Source organism: Neovison vison, chromosome 1 (assembly GCF_020171115.1).
Source record: "Neovison vison isolate M4711 chromosome 1, ASM_NN_V1, whole genome shotgun sequence".
Classification (NCBI taxonomy): domain Eukaryota; kingdom Metazoa; phylum Chordata; class Mammalia; order Carnivora; family Mustelidae; genus Neogale; species Neogale vison.
The window spans coordinates 217,014,255-217,032,828 of NC_058091.1; the positions used below are offsets into that span (position 1 = coordinate 217,014,255).

General features: G+C 37.6%; 1 protein-coding gene across 6 annotated transcripts; it reads right to left on the minus strand.

Annotated features, from left to right (window-relative positions):
• Positions 1 to 322: 322 nt before the first annotated feature.
• UTP15 (UTP15 small subunit processome component) lies at positions 323 to 18,555 on the minus strand. 6 transcript variants are annotated; one of them, XM_044267252.1, is made up of 14 exons: positions 18,423 to 18,555; positions 18,101 to 18,284; positions 14,919 to 15,071; positions 13,960 to 14,052; positions 13,677 to 13,861; positions 11,705 to 11,883; positions 10,981 to 11,106; positions 8,187 to 8,322; positions 5,619 to 5,703; positions 4,788 to 4,937; positions 3,975 to 4,076; positions 3,447 to 3,580; positions 3,213 to 3,271; positions 323 to 2,258 (listed from the first exon to the last, which is right to left on the minus strand). In XM_044267252.1, the coding sequence occupies exons 3-14, from the start codon at positions 15,006 to 15,008 to the stop codon at positions 2,041 to 2,043; spliced, it is 1,557 nt and encodes a 518-aa protein (XP_044123187.1). In that variant the 5' UTR covers positions 15,009 to 15,071; positions 18,101 to 18,284; positions 18,423 to 18,555; the 3' UTR covers positions 323 to 2,040. The 6 variants fall into 6 exon arrangements, with proteins under 6 accessions (XP_044123187.1, XP_044123194.1, XP_044123172.1 ...); XM_044267259.1 differs by having other exon boundaries at positions 18,415 to 18,555; XM_044267237.1 differs by having other exon boundaries at positions 18,411 to 18,555.
• Between the last annotated feature and the right edge of the window lie 19 nt (positions 18,556 to 18,574).

An 18,574-nucleotide genomic window follows, 5' to 3' on the forward strand; every position in this document is an offset into this window, starting at 1 on the left:
CACTGAGCCACCCAGGCACCCGTGTTTACATACTTTAAATAACAAATACCAGTTTGTCCCAATGACTATAAAAACTATTCTTGAAATTACCATGAAGAGTTGAGAGTTGCATAACCTTTTTGAAAATTCGTCTTCATTCTAGATTTCATCCAAGAACTATAGCACTCAATGAAGTACTGTTACAAGACCAGTGCTCTAACCCCTGAGCTACGGAGCCTCGCTTCAATGAAGTCCTGTTAAAGAGAAGTACTAGGTTTGGCCTCAGAGGGCAGGCCACTCCCAGTGCCAGGATGAGGAACAACTCAAGCTTGGGGAATTCAAGTGTGGGCTTATCACTGTAGTTTATTCAGCATTAAATGAGAACACTAACAATGGAGAGCTGTGATGAGAATCGATTAAAATAATGTATGGGAAAACCCTTGTCACATGTTACACACTTGTTGGCAGCCAGTTTTAGACAGAATTTCAACTTCTAATTTTTACTAGTATACAAATTACCAACAGACTTACAAAATTAAATATTTTCAAAAGCTTTTAAATACAGAATTTATTTAAATAAATTAGCATTTTCAACATGAAGACCAAGTTTCTTACTGTCTCTAATCTCATAACTACTCAGGGAAGCAAACTCCTGGTTTCTTATAAGCCACTGTGCTGTAGGTTTGCATAAATCAATTTAGAAAAGGGAAACTGGACCCTATTTTTTAGCACATGCCCCTTCCAGACCACAGAAATATTTCTGTCTGCCTTAAAAAGAAATCTAAATTCGTAGAACTGAATTTTAAGAGGAGACTCTCATTACAGAATCTCCCTTTCACTAAGGGTTCTTCTACCACAAGCAATGTTTCCTTAGATAATTAACTACTTGAGGTGGAATAGGATTGGGAGAAGTTGGGAGAGGTAGCAAATGTGAAATCAGTGACCTAACAGTCAGTAGCCAGTGACTATCCATCAGGAATTCATACATCTCAGAAAGATAAGAAGAAAATAAGAATATCTTTATAAAAATATGATTTATATTGTCCTTTAAAAAAACAACCATTTTTCAAAACAAGCTACTCTAGCTTCCAGTTCTAAAACACAAGATTATGGAGATTAGAGAAACAAAACCTAAATACCGATTACAGAAAATGGTTTACAGAAGGGTGGGGAGCTATAAGATAAGCTCCAACCATATGTATACTAGGTTGAAAGGCTATTTATTATGAGAAAAATGGCAAATTTTATCACTCCTCTGACCTGAAGCAAGTTGAAAACTGGGTAGAAAAGCTGCATCTCGAAAAGGAAAAGAAACATGGTCCAATAAGGTCTACCTGTATGTAGACCTTGTTCTGATGAGGACGGTCAAGATTAAAGGAATGAAGAAAAAAACTGGGAGAGTACAACTTTCAGGTATCAAATCTGCCTCAGCACACTCTTTGAATACATGTCTAACTAGTTCAGAGTTCAACTGTTCAAAGCTGGCCACTGATTTGTCACATTTGGGGCCGATGTACTCCCATTACAAGCGGAGGTAGAACATGTGACCTCAGATAAATGAAAACATCAAGGAGAGGGAGGCAAGATTAGCAAGGGTATGGAAATCCCACAGTGATCAGAGTGAAGAGAAAATTTATTTGCTTTTGCCATTTCTTTTGTTTTAAAAGGATTAAAAAATAAAAAAATAAAGCCCTGTCCCTTTGTTAGCATTCCCAGTTGAAACCCATTCCAGAGTTCTGAATAGCTACCTAAATGTTGATACAGAACTTTGCTGTATTAAAATTAATATCACTTTGTCCAAGGTGGACAATATACTATGACCAAGACAACTGAGATCTTCTAGCCGAAGATACCATGAAATAATTCAAAGTATTACATGGAAAACCATGTCTTAAAACAAGTCCTTATTCTCCAATTCTAGATATTCGTCTCTTCCATAAAACTGCTTCTGTGAATAGTTTTTTGTTTTTTAATGTATCAGAAAGAGATTCTCTTTCCAATAGTTAATAGAATCAAATCTATTTCAAGTTAGTTGTTCTTATAGGTCTCATTAAGCAGACACTATGATTCCATCTTCTTGTTTTCTAGAAATCCATCAGATGCATGCTGTAGAACCGAAGTGCTTTCTTTCCTTGTCATAGTAGCAAAAAGCATATCCATCATCCCCAAGGTTTCTAGTAGTTCTCTTTGGTAATCAATCTCTTTTTCTACAAGTCCTTGAAGTAACAAAAACTTTTTATCGACTACAGGTGACTGTCCAATCACAGGAAGATAGATATCTATAAAGAGAGGGAAAACACATTAACTAGAAGTATCTTTGTAAACAATAAAGGAATAGCAGTAGTTACAAAGTATAAAAATATTCACTATAAATACAGTGAAAAATTTGTATTTATTTTACAATTTTGTGATTTACAAAAAAGAAATCCATCTGGATAAATGTATTTCAAAAAGAAATAATTACAGAAAGTACAGTGTGGAGTTTCTGACCTACTTTAATTTTCCCCTTAAAAAATAGTCACCGTCTGTTTAAAAAAATAAAGGCATGGTCATTGTAGATGCCTAAGCAAAAGCTGTTTAATTACAGTAACTCTAATCTCAGCAATTCAGAGTTGAGCTACTGTAAACGTTTTACTTCCCTTAAAATGCTATGATTTATGTGGTTGTTTGTTTTCTTTATAACTGCTACTGGAGAACTGATAAAAACAAAGTACTGTGATCTATTTGATTTCATTATTTGACATCTCTATTGTATCACACTTGGATTTTTCAAGGTTTTTTGTTTTTTTTGGGTTTTTTTTTAAAGGATTTTATTTATTTATTTGATAGAGAGAGAGTACAAGCAGGGGAGCGGTAGGGAGAGGGACAACCAGGCTCCCACAATGCAGAGAGCCTGATGTGGGTCTCAATTATGGGACTCTGGGATCATGACCCAAGCCAAAGGGACAGTCATTTAACCAACTTAGACACCAGGCATCCCAGGTTTTTTTCCCCCCAAAGGTTTCATTTATTTATTTGAGAGAGAGAACAAGCAAGCAAGAGAGCACTGGGCGGGGTGGGGGGAGGAGTGGCAGAGAGAGAGAGGGAAAACCAGACTTCCCGCTGAGCAGAGGCTTATGCAGGGCTTGATCCCAGGACCCCAGGACCCCATGATCATGACCTGAGCTAACAGAGGCTTAATCAACTAAGCAACCGAGGTACCCCAGATTTTTCACATTTTAACAACTACTTACCAATAATTATTTCAGCAGCATTGATCAAAACAGGGGCAAATCTTGGCTGAGACAGATTCCTACAAAACAAAATTTGTTTACTGAAACTTGCTAACTTGAAAAAAAATCCTTAAAACAGATTTACTGAATTTTCTATCAGTTCTCTATAAAGGTCAATCTAAAAGTAAATGCCCCTCATTTGAGATAAAGAAGTTCAGATGCAAGATATATGTGTTTCATAGACATAAAACATACCGTATCAAAAAATTAAGAACACGACTTATTTCCTTTTCATCCCGACCTGCAAGGGCATTTGCAAGGACTCCTCTTCGATTTAGCTCCTTTATGATGGAAACTGTAATCTCGGGTGTCTTTATTGTACAACTGGGCTAGAAAAATTTTCAGAGTCAATATGAATAGATAAGACAGCACAGGAAAAAATCATAGTCTTGGAACTGACAATTACCAAATTTAAATAGGTTTATATCTTTACAGTTTTGAGTCACAGTAAGGCACACGGTAAGTAATAAAATGATTCTTGTAAAAATATGCCCCTTGTAGGTTCATCAATTCTAACAAATGTACCACTGTGGTGGGGTATTGGTAATAGGGAAGGCTATGCATGTGTGGGGGCAGAGAGTTTATGGGAAATCTCTGTACCTTACCCTCAATTTTTGTAAAGCTAAAACTGCTCTAAAAAATTAGTCTAAATTAAAACACACTCACTCACTCACTCATTCATAGACAGCATACTGTATATATGTATACATGCTCCTCACTCACCTCAAGGACTCTGTCAAGTGCCTTGGAGACCCGGAAATTTTTCAGATCCCTGTCGTATAATTCTAGGTGTTTCTTTGAAGGCCTGTTGATCAAAATGTCATCCTGTATGACAAAGTATATTTATAAAGAAAAGTCAGTATCTGTATAGAGTTTCATTCAAAATGAATTTTTTCATTGTGGATTCTTTTATACCTTGGTGACCCTGAACGTATAACAAATAATGGGCATATGTCCAGAATGCAGACTAACTGAAAATGAAATGATCTGCTACATCAATGTGTTCTTACTCTCCTATGATTTAACTTAGAACAGACACACAGTACCTCACCCTGGGCAAACATTACTCATTTCAATTCTCTTCACATGGCAAGCAGTATGACTTAGTAGAAAGGAAAAAAAGACGGGAGAAACTGAGATCTAGTCCCAATGACTCTGGCTACCAGTAATGAGATGCTGCATCGACCAGAGCTTATTTGCATCTCCGTCTTCTCAGATGCTATACAGGGACATAACTGGCTCTACTACGGTTTAGGGCTGTTTAGATCAAATCAGATAGTGTATCAAAGACACTATTTTGAATATGGTAAAATACTGTAATATTGTTATGAATCAGGGTATTAAAAGTAGTCCTTATTCCCCATTACTTATTAATAATGTTCCCCAATCTAGGAATCTGCAGGGAGAATTAAGGTACAGAAAAGCAAAATAAAGTTAAATCCCATGTGAACTACACTTTCCAGTAACCTGCAGGGTTGGAGCTGTCATACCACATTTTCTAAAAAAAAAAAAAAAAAATGAGAAATATGAAAATACCCTTTGTTTCATGTAATTTTTTCCTTTAATAAAAGTTCGATATGCAGGCCTTCTTCTCCTAGGAAGAGAATCCTTCTTTGCTTCAGATTTCCGATGTTTAACACTCAGTATTCCATTGGTCATTCCTACAACTATTGTCTCATCTTCATGCTAAGGAGCAATTAGAAAAATAAGTTAGTCTATTCCTAACCCATCATTTGCCCTAGTTTTTCCTCAAAACACCATTTATAACATGTTTTCTGCTAATCCACACCTTCACCAAAAGTTTCAATCAGATACTCTGCCTAACAACAATCCATGCAGAAAGTTAGATAAATCACTTTTTCCACCAGAATACTGTTATACTGATGGAACATGTGTTACACCTGATATAAGTCATCACTGGCAGTTTGTATAATAATATAGTTAATGATGCTTTGGGAAACTTCTAAATTTTTTTCCTGCATCCTCTTATTAGAAAAGGAACTGTGATAGCCTAACTTTCCACAATGTTGCCAAGAAAATAATTTGTAGTAAGTTTTTCCTCTTCTAATTCAAATTTCTGTATGATGCATTCAAATATCCTCTTTTTCAATGGCTCGTGAAACTTGACAGTGGACATCCCCAGATCCTGCCCTTAGTGTTAACAATGCCTACAGTGAGCAAGACCTAAATCTCAATTCATACTAAATTACTGGCACAAGTCATATAATAGAAATTGTCTTAACTCCACTAACTAATACGGCAAGAATAAAGTAAGATTTATTCAAACACAAAGATAAACCCTAAAATTTCATTTCAGTTTAACAGACAAGGGTAGCGAAAGCTTTAAAAAGAATTAGAAATACTTACTGCAAGTGCAAGACTCAAAATCGAAGCTGCATAATCAAAACTGTGGACTACTTTATAGGAAGTCGTGCTATATACTTTCACCTTCCTAAGGAAAAGAAAGCTCTGTTACAAATTACCTAGGAAATGAGTGTAAATGTAAATTTCCTTTTTTTTAGGGATTCAATGTATAAATATTAAAATTTACACTGCAATGAAGAAAAATAATGATTATTAATATTAATTACAAACTAATTCATCACTGAATCTTTTAAAAATGAACTATAAGCAGTAGCTATGTTTTTGTTTTTAAAGATTTTATTTATTTATTGGACAGAGAGCTAGCTCACAAGTAGGCAGAGAAGCAGGCAGAGAGAGAGGAGGAAGCAGGCTCACTGCCGAGCAGAGAACCCAATGCGGGGATCGATCCCAGGATCCTGGGATCATGATTTGAGCCGAAGGCAGAGGCTTTAACCCACTGAGCCACCCAGGTGCCCTAGCAGTAGCTATGTTTATATAAAGACTTGACTAGTCACCAGACCACAGACCATGAACCACTGTCACCTGACAATGAAACCTGGGAGTATAAAGGAAAGGTTTCAAAGCACACTGGGATTCAAAAGCACAGGGTTTCTCAACATCGAGTGATTAACACTACAGGTCAGATACTTCTTAGTTGCAGAAGCTCTGTGCACGGTAGGCAGTTTAGCAGCATCCCTGACTGCTACGTACTGTATGCCAGCAGCACTCCACTCCCAACTTGTGACAACAACCAAAAATGTCTGCAGATATTGTCACATGTCCTCTGGGAGACAAAATCCACTCTGAGATGACAACTACTGTGAAGAGAGCCAACTCACACTTAATTTTTGAGAGACACATCTAAAAACGGAGCCCCAAACTGCCTAGTAATAGCACTTCAGAGTCTGCTACAGATTTACATGATAAAGTCCTTCGTGTTAAAAATATATTCTAGCTTTTAAAATGCATATACTTTTTTTTAAGGATTTTATTTATTTGTCAGAGAGAGAGAGCACAAGCAGGCAAAGTGGCAGGCAGAGGCAAAGGGAGAAGCAGACCCCTCCGTGCCCCCCCCCCGAGCCCCCGCCACGAGCAAGGAGCCCCATGCGGGACTCAATCCCAGGACCCTGGGATCATGACCTGAGCCAAAGGCAGATGCTTAACGGACTGGAGCCCCATAAAATATGTATACTTTTTTTTTTTTTTTAAAGATTATTTATTTATTTATTTAATTTGACAGAGAGAGGTCACAAGTAGGCAGAGAGGCAGGCAGAGAGAGAGGAGGAAGCAGGCTCCCCGCTGAGCAGAGAGCCCGATGCGGGACTCGATCCCAGGACCCTGAGATCATGACCTGAGCCCAAGGCAGCGGCTTAACCCACTGAGCCACCCAGGCGCCCCAAAATATGTATACTTTTTAATAAACATACTGAAAAACCAAGACTTTCTCTAACAATGAAAATACGATATAGGGAAATAAAATTACCAAAAACAAATAAATATGAATAAATATTAGAACTGTGCCATAGTTCTAGCAATATGCTACTAAGCACTTGAAATGTGGCCAGTGAAAATGAAGAACCACATTTTAAATTTTACTTGATTTTAATTAACCTAAATTTTTTTTTTTAAGATTTTATTTATTTATTTGACAAAGATCACAAGTAGGCACAGAGGCAGGGGAGGGTATAGGGGGAAGCAGGTTCCCCGCCGAGCAGAGAGCCCAATGCGGGGCTTAATCCCAGGACCCTGGGATCATGACCTGAGCCGAAGGCAGAGGCTTTAACCCACTTAGCCACTCAGGTACCCCTAATTAATCTAAATTTTAATTTAAAAACTGAGATAGTGTAAAAATACTTTTCTGTTAAACCATCTATATTTCACTTTAATCACTATAAAACATTATTACTGTATCACATGACAAGTATTGGATACTTGTCTCTCGTTTCTTGGTAATAATTTTTATATCCACTGTGTATTAAAATTATTATTTTAGATACACTGAACTAAATAAATATATTATTAATGTGGCCTAGTTCTTTTTGCCTTTTTAATGTAGCTACTAAAACATTTATAATTACATATGTAGCTCACATCACATTTCTGTTGGACAGCACTGTTCTAGAACATTAACAGAATACTAATACCTACTTAAAGTAGTAATATTTGAATCACATAAATGTATAGGAATTTTCACATGAAGTTTTAAATTTCAAAAAAAGCTAGAATATATATATACATACATTCATTATAAGCATTTCTAAATATGTAAATGTAGAATAAAGATTTTTAAAGAAAACAAGGAATGACATAGACTATTTTAAAAGATTAATGTTCAAATGGTTCAATAAAATTCCTTAAGTATATAAGTACACACTAAGTTATGTCAGGTGAGAAAAAAAGTTTGCTATATGTGAATAAAAGGTCAAAACTATTTTCAACTGAAAAGATTTTTTTTTCACAGAAATCATTTAACAAAACATTTAACACAAATACTTTAGAAATAACTCACTTTCTCGAGCAGTAAATACATGTACACTAGTAATAATAAAGGAAGAAAATTAAAATGCTAACCTGTCCAGTGACCCAGAAAGTAACCTCTGTCCAGAGCTGCTCAGATATAAACATGTCACAGTTTTATGATGATTTTTCAAAGACACTAGCAACTGTCCTCCTTTCAGCATGTCCCAGATTTTAACATAACGGCCTCCTACAAAAAGAAATAATTAGTTTGAAATTCTGCCTCAACATTCAATATTTTAAAGATTTGAAAAGCATTTTTCACTGGACAATGCATAGCATGGAGGTGAAGTGAGGGGTCCCAGAGTAAAACTGCCTGGTTTCAATGCTGGCTCTGTCACTGAGTTTGTAACTGAGAATAATAATAGTTTCGACCTCAAATAACTATTCTGGTGATTAGATAATTGCATATTTGTAAAGATCACAGAACTACCTAGCAAAATAAAAAGTATAACCAAAAATGTTTAAGAAAATTGTATAAAATCACCGTGTAAAAGAAATTTTATGTCACTACAGAAATGAACAATATAAACTATTTCCTAAACATTTTGTGAATCCAAACAAAGCTGAAATTTTTCCCTATAACTGTTACTCTAAGAGTTAGAAGGGTCCTTAAAGGCAATTTAATCCAAGAGTTTAAAAAGAATTCTTTTAATATGGCATCTTTATTTTTTTTAAGATTTTATTTATTTATTTGAGAGAGAGAGAACATGAGACAGACAGAACATGAGGGGAGAAGGTCAAAGGGAGAGGCAGACTCCTCGCTGAGCAGGGAGCCTGATATGGGACTTGATTCCAGGACTCCAGGATCGTGACCTGAGCTGAAGGCAGTTGCTTAACCAACTGAGCCACCCAGGCGCCCACATCTTTTATTTCAATGAAATATTAAGCAAATGTCTAAAGGTAAAATAGAAGAATGAGTTGGAGAGGGAGGAGCAAAGGTCTCATCTATCCTGACTAGGAAAGTAGGCCTGTAAGCCAATTCATAGTCCCTGTCTCACCACATGTGGCAGCTCATGAGCGAGCATAGTTTAAAACAACTGATCCGAGGCACCTGGGTGGCTCAGTGGGTTAAAGCCTCTGCCTCCGGCTCGGGTCATGGTCCCGGGGCCCTGGGATAAAGTCCGAAATCGGGCTCTCTGCTTGGCGGGGAGCCTGCTTCCCTCCCCCTGCCTGCCTCTCTGCCTACCTGTGATCTCTGTCTGTCGAATAAATAAATAAAATCTTTATAAATAAATAAATAAATAAATAAATAAAACAACTGATCCTGTCCCAACTCTCATTTCCAAAGTCTGTAAGAGTTGACCAAAGGGACTGCCCAAGGTCATACAATTAGCTAGTGACACAGTGGAGATTAGCATACAGGTGTCCATCCTCCCTGTTCAACTTGAACTTATTTCCATTTCTCAAAATAACAGCAAGAAAAATGGATACATTTGGTGATATTATCAATTTATTTATTTATTTATTTAAAGATTTTATTTATTCATTTGACAGAGAGAGATCACAAGCAGAGAGGCAGGCAGAGAGAGAGGAAGGGAAGCAGGCTCCCTGCTGAGCAGAGAGCCCGATGCGGGACTCGATCCCACAACCCTGAGATCATGACCTGAGCCAAAGGCAGCAGCTTAACCCACTGAGCCAAAATAAATATCAATTTATTTTGAAATTAAATAGGTACTGGGGAAAAAGTATGAAACAGGTAACTTACATTGGGATTTTTTTTTTTTAAGATTTTATTTATTTGACAGAGACAGCAAGAGCAGGTACATAAACAGGGGGTGTGGGAGAGGGAAAGCAGGCTTCCTGCTAAACAGGGAGCCTGACGTGGGGCTCGATTCTAGGACCCTGGTATCATGACCTGAGCCGAAGGCAGACGCTTAATGACTGAGCCACCCAGGCGCCCCTCCATTTGGATTTTAAAATTAAGGGAAAAAAGGCTACACACATAGCCATATATGTGCTATAAATTATATATACTACCTATGTATTCTACTGTCAATGCATTAATTTTGACTTGATGAGTGAAAAAAACCAAATTACATCTTCCCTTCTAATTTTGAAAATGCTCTATGATCAACATAACAACAACAAAAAACCTCAGTTCCAACTCGATGAAAAAATGTATCAAGACCCCCTTTGATTCCACATTATATCCTCCTCCAGAACTGCTATTTGTTGGGTAATGTCATTCCAATCAAGAGACATAAAAAAAGACAAGCCTGATTCTAGAACGGAAAGAACTGTGTTTTCAAAAGCTGTCACGGATCTCTTAGGTAGGAATGCCAGGAATACAACCTAGATCTCTGGTTAAATATACAATGCAGGCTCTCCAGTTCTAGGATTTCAGATCTCTCACTCTATCTTGGAAAAATTAGTTAAAATAAAAACTTTTATTTATTTCCTCAGTTGCAAAATAGGGAGAAAACGAACTACCTTCTAGGCTCGATAATATGTGTATATAGCACAGTATCTGGCTCACATTAGGTACTCAGTAAATAGTAACTGCTGGCCTGCTCTACTTACCGGTTGAACAAAACCTAGTTATGCAATTCAAGGGCAGAGTGTTAAATTACAAAAAGTAACTGATAAAGTAGTTACTGATTCAAGACCAAAGATACTAGTAAAGCAATTTTTTAAAAAAGATTTTACTTATTTACTTGACAGAGACACAGAAAGAGAGAAAGAAAAAAAGCAGGGGGGAGTGGGAGAGAGAGAAGCAGACTTCCTGCTGAGCAGGTATCCGGATGCGGGGCTCAATCCCAGGACCCTGGGATCATGACCTGAGCTGAAGGCAGATACTTAATGACTAAGCCATCCAGGTACACCTATAAAGCAATTTTTAAAATACCTGCTGATGCCAGAAGACTTCCAGAGGGAAAAAGCAGGACACTTTCCACTGGCTGCCCATGCTCAACAGAGATCACACTCTTGTTTGTTCGTGCATCAAACATCTTCACAGTATGATCATATGACCCTAAAATGTCAATTTTTGTATTATGTGAGTTTCATTACTCAAACTCAGTATGTATGTGTTTGTATTCAAATATAAATTTTAAAAGGAGAAAAGGATGAAATTTTAAAGACACGTCTATATGTTCATAAAGATACAGTAACTCCAAACTCTCTGGTACAACTGACTCTTTTCTGAAAAAGCATTATATTATAATTATAGTACACTATATTATACAGGATCTTAAACTATCCAGATTTCCAAGCTATTGTCACTACTGAATCACCTGGGAACCTCTGCACAAACACCCACAAACACTCCATTGCATTATCTTTGTTTCTTGGCCACTAGAGGCTCTGTGCAAACCAGAATACTAAAACCATTATAGTTTTGACACTCGTGTTTTCAGGGAAGCCTGATGCTTCCAAAAACATCTGAAGGACAGCAAGAACAATCACCAAAAAAATAAAAAATAAAAAATAAAAAATAAACAAATGGATAAACAAACATATTTCTTTATAAAATTATTTTGAAAACTGCTCTATCCCAAGAGTCCCAAAGCAATACCAAATTATATCACAATTAAATTATCAAGTTAAGAAGGGAAAAACAGTTCACCAACCTGTTACAAACAGATCTGGATTCAGTTTGCTAGCACATCCACACCTCACATAATCAGAATGTTCTTTGAATGTCAGAATTTCTTTGGAGTTTGGAATATCCCATAATTTAACTGTATAATCATCAGCCCCAGAGACCACATGATATTTGTCAGCTGTAAAATCGACTGTATGAACTGCTCTAAAAGATGAAGAATCAATGTATTAAAAAGCAAGAAAAAAGCTGTATGTCTGGCATCTTTCAACATAAAACACTCCTTTTCCCCAAATAACAAAAAAAAAAGCAACTCAGTTTCAGGGAGTAATGACAGGAGGAAATTATGAGATAAAATCTTTAAAAGAGGTATTTGTCCCTAAGCCAATTTAAAATTCTAAATACCCCTACTTTATAAAGCTAAGACAATTAGTAGCCTTAAAATTACATTTTCTAATAATATGTTAACAATTCTACAAAACAGCTCAATAAAAGTAAATGTTCTAAATGTTGGAGCAAAGGTACGTTTAATTAAATAAACTTCAAAATGGATAGTTCCTTACAAAATTCTAAGACCTGCCATTAATAGTAGGATCATGTTAAGCGAATTTGTTAGACTTTAAATGTTTCACTGATGGGGAAAGACCATCCTGATAATACACTATAAAAAAAACACTTGAGATTTTAAATAAGCAGAAGCTTCAGCAATGAACTAGGTAATCTTGATATAAAATTATAATATAAAACTACCCTGGTCATTTAATTTATCAAGCGGCAAAATATTAACTTCAAGAAGAAAAAAAAAGGGGCGCCTGGGTGGCTCAGTGGTTTAAGCCTCTGCCTTCGGCTGGGGTCATGATCTCGGGGTCCTGGGATCGAGCCCCGCGTCAGGCTCTCTGCTCAGCGAGGAGCCTGCTTTCCCCTCTCTCTCTGCCTGCCTCTCTGCCTACTTGTGATCTCTCTCTGTCTATCAAATAAATGAATAAAAATCTTTAAAAAAAAAATCAACCTTCCAACCTGACTTCAAAATAAGAACCTCAAAAGTAGTGTAGCCTTGGGTGCCTGGGTGGCTCAGTGGGTTAAGGCCTCTGCTTTCGGCTCAGGTCATGATCCCAGGGTCCTGGGATCGAGCCCCGCATCGGGCTCTCTGCTCCGCAGGGAGCCTGCTTCCTCCTCCTTCTCTGCCTGCCTCTCTGCCTACTTGTGATCTCTGTCTGTCAAAAAAAAAAAAAAAATATATATATATATATATATATATATATATATATATATATATATATATATATATAAAGTAGTGTAGCCTATAGAGTTCTCATTTATAATTGTGAGGGTGCCTTGAGATCAGTGGTTTATAACCTCGACTGGTCATAGAACTCCCTGATTAGATAGGAAATTTCCCTAGATAAATGTACATTTCTTTTTTTTTTTTTTTTTAAGATTTTTTTTTTTTTTTTAATTTATTTGACGGAGAGAGATCACAAGTAGGCAGAGAGGTAGGCAGAGAGAGAGGAGGAAGCAGGCTCCCCGCTGAGCAGAGAGCCCGATGCGGGGCCCAATCCTAGGACCCTGAGATCATGACCTGAGCCGAAGGCAGTGGCTTAACCCACTGAGCCACCCAGGCACCCCTAAACGTACATTTCTTAAAATGTCACATATAATTCTAGGGAATTCACGAGTCCCATCAAACTGGCCACAGGACTTTTGATTATGTCTTAGAACAACCAGGAAATAAAATATACATTACTACATAATCTTTACAGAACTGCTCTATGCTTTTAGTCAAAGCCCAAACAAACAAACCAACCAAAAAAAAAGTTTACAATGACAAAAGAAACAACAAAATAACCAACTGTCTATAACTGTATGGTGACAGATGCTAACAAGACTTACTATAATCATTTTGCAATAGACACAAATATCGACGTATGCTTGAAACTAACAATGTTTTGTTACTTATACCTCCATAAAAAAATAAAATAATTTTAAACTCTGGCTCTTACTTAGTATGACCTTCAAACTGCCTGAGGGGAGCTCTCCCACTTATATCAAAAAGCTGAACTCCACCATCTTCACTGCCAGCCACAAGGAGTCTACCATCCTGACGAAAAGTAGCACAGTATGCCGTGTCTTTAAATCGAGAAAAAGTTTTTATAGGTTCTTGAGAGTACCGGCCATAAATGTGAATCTACAAAAAGATAAAAAACATAGTATTTAACCAAATGGCTCAAGATCAGTAGTAAATATAACTACACAAAGGAAAAAGAAATTTAACATTATATTTACCCTTGAGGAAGCTGTGACAGCATAATTATATGGAGGCTGTGGAGAAAAATCTACTTTTGACACTGCACCAAACTCCTTGATTTGAACAGGGGTCTTGATAAAAATAAAAAATAATACAAAGGATTAACAGTTACAATTGGTAAGACCTTTGAAGCATTACATAATTTCTTACTGATCATTTCTCTTTGTTCTTAATAACATTTACTAGGATGTATTTAATATAGAAGTATAAAGAAAGCAAAAAGGTTCAATTACCATCACCCAAATTTCCCCAGTTGCCACTAAAGTAAATAAATATATGACAGTAAGTGAATATATGACAACAAATATATGGGCAGACACCCAACTGACTTGAGCTACCCAGGCACCCCTCTTTTTCCATTTTTAATCACTCATTTAAAAGAAAAATCACTTTTAAGCCTTTGTAGTCTAGAAGAACTAATTCTGCATCACTGCTTTCTTAGTTTTAGAAAGGCAAAAAAAAAAATCTTGCATAATTGAAAAATTTAAAAATCTATCTCATTTGGCATTCATTAATTATCTATTTTTTAGTAGGCACTTGTATGATTAAAATCATTAATCACCATGGACTTTTTTTTAAAGATTTTATTCATTTGACAGAGACACAGTGAGAGAGGGAACACAAGCAGGGGGAGTGTCAGAGGGAGAAGCTTCCTACAGAGCAGGGAGCGCCACGCGGGGCTCAATTCTAGGACCCCAGGATCACGACCTGAGCCGAAGGCAGACACTTAACAACTGAGCCACCCAGGTGCCCCAGAAGCATGGAGTTTTAATTTGAAACATCCAAGAAAAAATATCAGATATCAAATTTTCCACCCAAACTGTAAACTGTTGATAGATTCTTTTTAGTTATTAGTTCTCTACTGGAGTATCCAAAGTATAACATATGCTGGGGAAATAAGCATAAATGCAAACCACTCATTACCATCTACACTTACCTTATAGTTGTTCCAGTACAGTGTGTCTTGGGTGATTTTTTCACCGAGTACAGGATATGTCTGAATAGCTGCAGGCTTATAACCAGCCATAATTTCATATAACTAGACTGCTAAGTTGACGTTACAAATAATTACAGTGACTCTGCTTTATGTCTGTAAAAGAAAATATTTTATATACACATATTACTCTTCAACCTGTATAGTTCCATTTTCACACTGTGTCTTTTCAAAAGACTGTGTGGCAGCTTACAGATTAGTGACCAATAAATCATCTAATTCTAACACAGAAGTGACAATCTAAAGGAAGTAGGAGATACAGACAAGGCTACCAGACTGCACCATCTACTCAGCTATACACAGAGGCTGTACACAAATGTTCTCACATCTGACTAACCAAATTACAACACATGGAAATAAATCTGGCTCAGCCATCCAGCAGCCAAAGCAGAAGTCCACTGGCTTAGACTGTTTATTAATGAACAACAGAAAACATTAAGATAAAAGTGCAAACACAAGTTTCCTGAAACTAAATTTAGGATGACATTTAATCTATATGAACATAGTGTAGGGTCTTGACTTCCCGAAAGCCTGAGAAATACCAAGAAGGAAAACAAGGCGAATATTCTAACAGAGAAGCTTAAAATTAAATTTAAAAGCTTAAAATAAAATTAAAAGCTAATATTCTGATGCAGAAGTTTAATGAAGTTAAACTTAAATGAAGTTTTAAGTGAAAGCTTAAAATAAAAATTAACTTTTAAAAGTTTAAACAGTAAGAAAAATAAGAATAAAGCAATTCTGAAATTAAATTCCCAATTTAAATGACAGAACAGGATAAAAGTAAATTTAAACTTTTAACTGACATGGAATTAAGCCAAAATGTCTCTCCAGGACTATTCAACTGTGAAAGAGATTGATTTTATCAGTGGTCCAACTCACCATCTATTCCAAAAAGCTTGAAGTTATTACCAAAATAAATAGGTATGACATACTCTGAAGATTCTTTTGATGAAATGTAACAATCAACAATTAAAAGTAAGGAAAGTTTTCTGTTCATTCAAGTACCTACAATGCACAGGACACTGTTCTAGCCTCACGCCTTCCAATATTCTCCATTTTAGCTGGTGATCAGCAGAAGACTCGGCCTTGACTTGTCCTTCCTCTTCACTTTTAATATCCAAATAGTTAACAAGATCTGCTATTTTACCTCCTTAAACTTCATCACACCCACTCCACCAAATTCCACTGCCCTTAGAGCTTCTCATCTACCCAAATACTGCAGTATAAGGGCCCTTGACTCCCTCATCCATCTTTCTTTCTTTTTTTTTTTTTTTAAGATTTTATTCATTTATTTGACAGAGAGAGAGCGAGAGCACGCACAAATAGAAAGGCAGGCAGAGAGAGAGGGAGCAGTGGGCTCTCCTCTGAGCAGGGAGCCTCATACAGGACTCGATCCCAGCATCCTGGGATCACCACCTGAGCCCAAGGCAGCCACTTAACCGGCTGAGCCACCCAGGCACCTCCTCATCCATCTTTTAAGTAGACATCAGCAAGACCTAACTACCCAGTATATCCAGCACAAAGCACAACACTGCCTGAAAAGAAAGGTCCAAGCTCCTTAACAAGGCTTCTCATCTGGCCCTTACCAACCTTTCCAGCTTCACTCTTTGCTATTCCCTTTAACACACTATTCTCTTACTTCTCTCACTGTCTTTGCTCATTTATCCACTTTGCCAGGAATGATCTCTACATACCCACTTCCTTTTTATCTTTTAAAGCTCATCTCAAGGATCACATCCTCCACACTTCTCTCAACTCCTAATCCTACTTCATTCTGCATACTTCTGTCTGTGCATAGTAACAATGAATTTGTAATAATCTCTTTTTCCCACAAAACTGAACATTTCATATCACAAAGATTTTTTTTAAGTGCATAAAGAAAACCTGGGGAAAGAAAGTAGGTACTGTGCTGATTTCTACAGAAAAATATAAAATTAAAGGCACAAGTAGTATCTATAATAGGAACACTGCTACGCATCAAGAGTCAACAAACTTTTTCTGTTAAGGGGCCAGATATAAATACCTTAGGTTTTGCAGACCAATAGGCAAGATGGAGAATATCATGTAGTTACAAGCAAGCAAGCAAGGAAAAAAAATCTCAATTTTTCACTAACAAAACCCCCCAAATAATTATGAGAACAATTTTGTAGTTATGAATGAAAAGAATGAGATTTCTGAATGAAGGGAAAAACATTTCACTTATTTTAGGTTCAAGATTAGTGCTTCCTATCATCAGAATGCAAATATTCACTTGTAAAAACCATTCTAGGCTCACTGGCTGCCCAAGGAAAATGGTCACTATGCCAAATCTAATGTGTGGGCCTCCATTCCTTACTGTAATACACACAAAACCACCCCTTACTAGAATATTGGCAAAGGAATACACAACTCTGCCTTGAGAGAAACACTTTAAAGCTCTTAAAGTTTACAAGTGAAGAGTAGGGGTGCCTGTGTAGCTCAGGTCATGATCCCAAAGGTCCTGGAATCAAGACACCATGGAAGACCTTGCCCAGTGGGAGAAGCATTCTCCCCCAACCTGCTGCTCCCCCTGCTTGTGACCTCGTTCGCTCTCTCACAAATAAATAAAATCTTAAACAAAAACAAGTGAGGAGGAGTAGTAGTGGTTTGCCAGATTAAAGAGAGAGACAGCACTGGAGATGGAGAGGGAATAAGACACAAAAGCGTGGAGGCAAGAAATAATGTGAAAATGAATAGGAAGAAGATGATCAGGTAGAGGTGAGAGCCGGAGAAACTGAGAGTAGATGGATAATAGATGCTACAATACAAAGCAGAATATCAAATATATGCTACAAATAACGTACAGAGTACTAAGAGCTCAAACAAATTTTTAAAAAATATTTTATTTATTTGGCAGAGATCACAAGTAGGCAGAGAGGCAGGCAAAGAGAGAGGAGGAAGCAGGATCCCTGCTGAACAGAGAGCCCGATGCGGGGCTCGATCCCTGCACCCAGAGATCAGGACCTGAGCCAAAGGCAGAGGCTTAACCCACTGAGCCACCCAGGCGCCCTCGAAACAGATTTTTAATTCTAACCGGACGGCTCCTAGAAAGACTTAAAGCGTGCATTTCAACCCGGTCTTGACGTCTAATACTAAAACAGACTGACCTTTTAAGATGGGCACATGCGCGGTGGATAAGGGCAGCAATGGAAATCGAGAGAACATCATAAGCAAAGGCAGGTGGAAATTTGCCCAGTGCCTTGGAGGGATGCGCGCTAATAACGGTGCACAGGAGGAGAGGATGTGATCGCAGAAGAGGCCAATGTACGTCGAAGCTAAATCGCGGGGATCCTGAGAGGTTGGTTATGAAATTTTAGCCGTTCTGTGAAGACTGGGAAGCCCCAGGGAGCACGCCCGATTCCAAGGAAGGCCCGACCAGAGCTTGAACTACCCCCACTGGGAGCCTCCTTCACCTACCTACCGCCTCACCTGCCCCGCGAAACACTCAGCGTCCAAAGAAAATTTCTTGGATTCCGCCAGCCCCCTCCCCGGACTCGCGGGGCTCACTTGCGGAAGATCACGCGGACCTTCCAGGGGGCCGCCAATACGCAAACCCTGAACAGGCAGGCCCGTCGCACAAA

Coding starts and splice junctions, on each gene's coding strand:
- UTP15 (XM_044267268.1), bottom strand. CDS start 15,008: ATGGCTGGTTATAAGCCTGCAGCTATTCAGACATATCCTGTACTCGGT. Junction 11,107..11,704: donor TCCAGATCTGTTTGTAACAG/GTTGGTGAACTG, acceptor TTGACATTTTAG/GGTCATATGATCATACTGTG. Junction 5,704..8,186: donor CTTTCTGGGTCACTGGACAG/GTTAGCATTTTA, acceptor TCTTTTCCTTAG/GAAGGTGAAAGTATATAGCA.